We start from the raw sequence: 5000 nt of genomic DNA on the forward strand, positions 1-5000 counted from the left end.
CAACAGACCAATTCCATTCTTAATGTTCTGAGTTTAAATTCTTTCAAGGTTGGCTTTGCAATTTTGTTCTGGTGTCGACAAAACATGCACCAGCCAAGTACTACTACACAAACCCCACTCCTGCCCACACATCAACTCTGTTTCCATACCTTTTTTTTTTCTTGTTTAACCCCCAGATGACCCCCCAGTTGTGCAGGTGCTTTTGATTCTTGTTTTTTTCTTTTTCTGTTTGAGGGAGACATGGTTGCTATTTTTATCAGGTCTCATGACCACATAGAGATTCTCCCATTTCGGTTCATCATATTTTCAAGGTGCTGATTTAACAAGAGTTCATAGTTCCAGGCTAATTACCACACAGTAATTAATTCTGTCTAATTAACCTCTCTTGCTTTCTCCCTTTTCCTTAACTCTCTCTCTCTTTCTACATACATACTTAGTTTGTACATAAATACTTGCATACATACATACAATACATACATACATATATATATATATATATATATATATATATATATATATATATATATATATATATATATATATATTGTTGAAAACACTCCAGTTGTAACTCTGGCACTTTTGTGTTATACACAAAACCTGAAGGCCAGGGTTAGGGTTAGGGTAACTGCAGTTGCAGTGTTTTTAGATTAAAAATATACTTTAAATAACATAACTGAGTACACTTTTGCTCTCATTTCTAACTCTAAACATGCTATATATATTATATATATATATTTATATACATACACACACACACAATGTATATACACTGTTGATAGGCCAGTGACTGCAGTATTTGTCCTAAGATAACATCTCTTCTGGACATAATGTGTTGCAAACAATATCTCCTGCAGTAACTTGCTTATCAGCAATAAATATACATCACGTATGATACACAGACAGCATGTTTATATTTAAAGCGTTGCTTCCAGTTGCATATATATATATATATATATATATATATATATATATATATATATATATATATATCGGAAATATAATTGCATTAGCTCCCAAGGCAGTTGTCAATCGATAGACTTACAATCAAATTACCAATTTACACAAACTTCTATGTACTTGTTCATTGTAATCAGCTATAAACCCACTACCCCTCCCCCCCCCATCTCTATAAATGTCCTTTCTCCCTTTTGTTAAAAAAGGTGATGGCACAATTTCTAAGCCTTATTAAATCTCAGAATGATGTGCTTCGTTTTAAACAGGACAACAAAAGACACACACACAAACACACACACTTTTATACCTGATTTATGACTTCTTGTGTGATGTTTATCTCCTTTGCTCAAAGTAGAACTGACCAGTCAGAGCTAACTGACCACCAACAACTTCTTCTTTGTTTTGTTGCCATTGGTGACACACTCAAAGGAATTCATTATATGTTTTCAAAGAATATTATGGATTATTGAAATGTGTGTTACCCATTGAAACATGGCTGTGTTCTGGGATGTAAAATCTGGCAATGTTTTGTGTTCACATCGATAGAAATTGTTGCCGCCATCAAGTTGGTTTAGGAGGGGCCATTCCTTTCAGAGCTCTTGATGAATAGGACTGGGGGGGGGGGGGGGGGGGGCTGAACCTGTAACATGAACTTGGCTTGCCTGGAGCTTACTTCCTCTCTGTGGTGCTTACATGAATGAACGTGTAATGTTGGGGGGAATCTAACACAGACAGTGCAAAAGTAAATAGACACTATCATTTTTGGAAGATTTATTTCTCTTATTTTTTTTTAATATTTGGATATTTATTGCTCAAAGAAGAGGTTTCTTTCTAATTGCTCTGCCAAAGTAGCCAAGTTGATGGAGGTACTTTACAGAAATACACTGACTCATTCGGTGTTGCTCTGCAGTCTCAGCTGCCTTACAACAGGGGATTATTTTCAACAATCTCTTCGACAGCCCAAAGACACCTGTCGAAAGACCCAGGTCTATCATGGCCAGATGCTGTTGATTCCCTCCCTTTCCAGGTGAATTGAACAATCACTCTGTGGGGCTGTGGCAAGAGGAATCCCTAGGTTTTTGTACAATTTTATGCTCGTCAATTCCAATGATGGGTTGACCTGCAAATATGCCTTCTTTAAAAATCAAATCACTCTTTGCACCATGGCTAATTGCAATAAACAATTAATATACTGAAATCTGGAATGAAAAATCATACATCAACAAATTCAAAGCACCGGGGAAGTATCTACACAGGTAGAATGCTATAATGAAGGGAGTCTGTTATACTTGTGGTATTTGTGTATGTGTGTAGAGACAGAGAGAGAGAGAAAGTTGATGTACATCATAAAAAAAAACGATGCTTTTCAAAGGGTTTTTCTTTTTCAAATCTGTTTTGTTATTTCTGAAACCTAATTTCCTGTTCTTGGATTTTAGAGAATTAAATGCTGAATTCCGTAGCTGACCAAAGTTCTGGTCTTCTCACACAAATGGTATTGATTGTATTTATTTATAAAATTCTACATTGTGTGTGCCTGTTTTTTATCACCCAGGAGATCACTTGATACCTACTTGTTTTAAATCCTCTCCCAACATGTCCCACCAGTCATGCCTCATGAAGAAAATTATGTTTAATATTCTGAAGGCAGTTTATGACCTCGTTGCCTAGACAACACCACCAACAAAGAAGTGAAAAAGGGAAAATAAGTGAATCTTTTGAAAGTCGTACAGAGATTGTAAGAAGAGTAATACCGACCCAGTGAATTGCTTTCTACGGTATCTTGATTAGGTGCTTTAATCCATGTTCTCGGTTCAAATCCTGCTGAGGTTCACTTTTGCTTTCATCCTCTTTTGGAAGAGTTTCATAATACAAGTACCAGTAATACACTTGTGTTCTGTAAGACAACTTGATCTTGTGCCTAGCTATATTGAAGCTATTCTCAATATTCCAATATTGACTCAGATTATGTTAACAAAGCTGAGGTGTGTATGTATATACATATATGTATGTGTGTGTGTGCGTGTGTATATATATGTGCTCATATTTATATAAGTGGGTGCTGTAAATATTGCCAATATGTATCTGAGTAAGTATGTGTGTGTGTATATATATATATATATATATATGATGATGATGATGATATATATATATATAAATGTGTGTACATATGTCTATATGCATATATAAATCTGTGTGTATGTATGTATGTATATATATATATATATATATATATATATATATATATATAAAATATCAGTAGTTCTTTGACTGCTATTTCTAAATTTTCAGTATGTTGGAGAAGCAACTCAATTGCTAATCCCTGTATATTTATAATGATTTATATATATATATATATATATATATATATGTATATATATGTCTGTGTATATTACTTAGACAAAATCTATATAAAAGATGAAGGTGAGAGGAAATGCAGACGTGACTAAATTCACACAAAAAATAAGATTCTTTTATTCCTTTCCTTATTAAAAAAAAAAAAGAAAAAGAGAAAATATTCCGATTCTGTGACCATGTCTACTGGTTTTCTTTGTTCCACTTGGATAACATCGCTTGTGGCGGCTGACTAGAATAGACCAAACCCAAACTGAACTTTTTGTTCCACATGAATGACCTCGCTTTGTGGCAGCCAACTAGAATAGACCAGCTATATTCTACAACTGAAGCTATATTCTATTACTAACCCTTAAAAAAAAAAGCCAAAGATGCAATCTATTTGAGCTGTTTTTTTTTCTTTTCTTTTTTTTTTTTTTTTACCCAGTCAGATTGTTTTGTCAACTGAAGAACTTTGCTAAGAACTCTATTGAATTTATTGTAAAACATGCAAAGACACAAATACATGGACACACAAACATGCATACATATACAGAAAAAAATATAAACCAAAAGGACTAAGAAGAAGAAGAAGAAGAAACAAAAGAGAAAACTGTCTGTCAATGAAGCTGTCAGTTTCTTGTAATATTGTGTAAATTCTGTTAATATTAAAAGAGAACAATGTTTTCCAATAATTATTCTGTTTGTTTTTACTGTTTTGTTTTTCTTTTAAATTCAAAAATTGAAATAAAATTAACCATTTTTTTTTATCTTCCTCACCCCTCCGAGGATTATTTTAAAGTTTTTCTTAAGCCCTAGGACTTCCCAAGACCAGTTACCTGGATTCTATATATGATTGAGATCACAACACCTTCTCCTGAATGGGACGCCAGTTTGTTGCAAGTTTTGAGGGGGGTGGGGCACAAGTCGATTACATTGACCCTCCCAGTAACTGACCTCCTGAATGGAGTAAAAGCAACGTTGACCTTGGTGGGTTTTGAACTCAGCTCGTAAAGAGCCAGAAGTAAATGCTGCCAAGCATTTTGCCTGCCATGCTAATATATATATATATATATATATATATATATTCATGCATATAAATATATATGTATGCATGTGTGTGTAATTATATATATGTGTAATGTTAGTGTATATATATATATGTATAAAGATCGCCTATATATATATATATATATATATATATATATATATATATAGGCGATCTTTCAGTAGTAGATCCCATAACTTCCGGTCGTTGTGTGCATGCATACTGATTACCTTATCGTGTAGTGTGTTTTATGTTTTTAAATGACTTGAAAATATGAAAAGACAACATTAAATAGAAAAAATAATAATAAATGGCCCACTAAACTCGAACCTTCTCCCCTCAGATTCGTACAGTTCTCAAACTTTAAACACTCTATACGAAAAGGTAAACAGTATGCGTGCGCACAACAACTGGAAGCTATGGGATCTAGTACCCGGATGGTCACCATTAAATCCATCATGGCGTCTAATGCGGCTTTTTAAACCAGAGAATGTATTGAAAAGACACCCACAGAGATTGCACGTCCGATTTGGACCACCAAGAGTTGCAGATAAGTTATGATCTTTGTGAATCTTAAAATGTCTTTTGAATCCTCCGTTAGATTTGCAGACCTTATGGCATTCATGGCATTGAAAGGTGTACACAGGTAAATAAGCAGAGTAAGTTG

The 5000-nt window shown here is 34.0% G+C and overlaps 1 protein-coding gene across 1 annotated transcript in view; it reads left to right on the forward strand.

Annotated features, from left to right (window-relative positions):
- The first annotated feature begins 4761 nt into the window (after positions 1-4761).
- LOC106873760 (chymotrypsin-1) overlaps positions 4762-5000 on the forward strand; it is a 13558-nt gene continuing 13319 nt past the window's right edge. The window contains exon 1 of the mRNA XM_052976211.2: positions 4762-4992. Within this exon, the coding sequence (XP_052832171.1) occupies position 4992 (1 nt within the window). The 5' untranslated portion in view covers positions 4762-4991. The remainder of the gene's footprint in view (positions 4993-5000) is intronic.

Source organism: Octopus bimaculoides, chromosome 25 (genome assembly GCF_046866305.1).
Source record: "Octopus bimaculoides isolate indiv1 chromosome 25, ASM4686630v1, whole genome shotgun sequence".
Classification (NCBI taxonomy): Eukaryota; Metazoa; Mollusca; class Cephalopoda; order Octopoda; family Octopodidae; genus Octopus; species Octopus bimaculoides.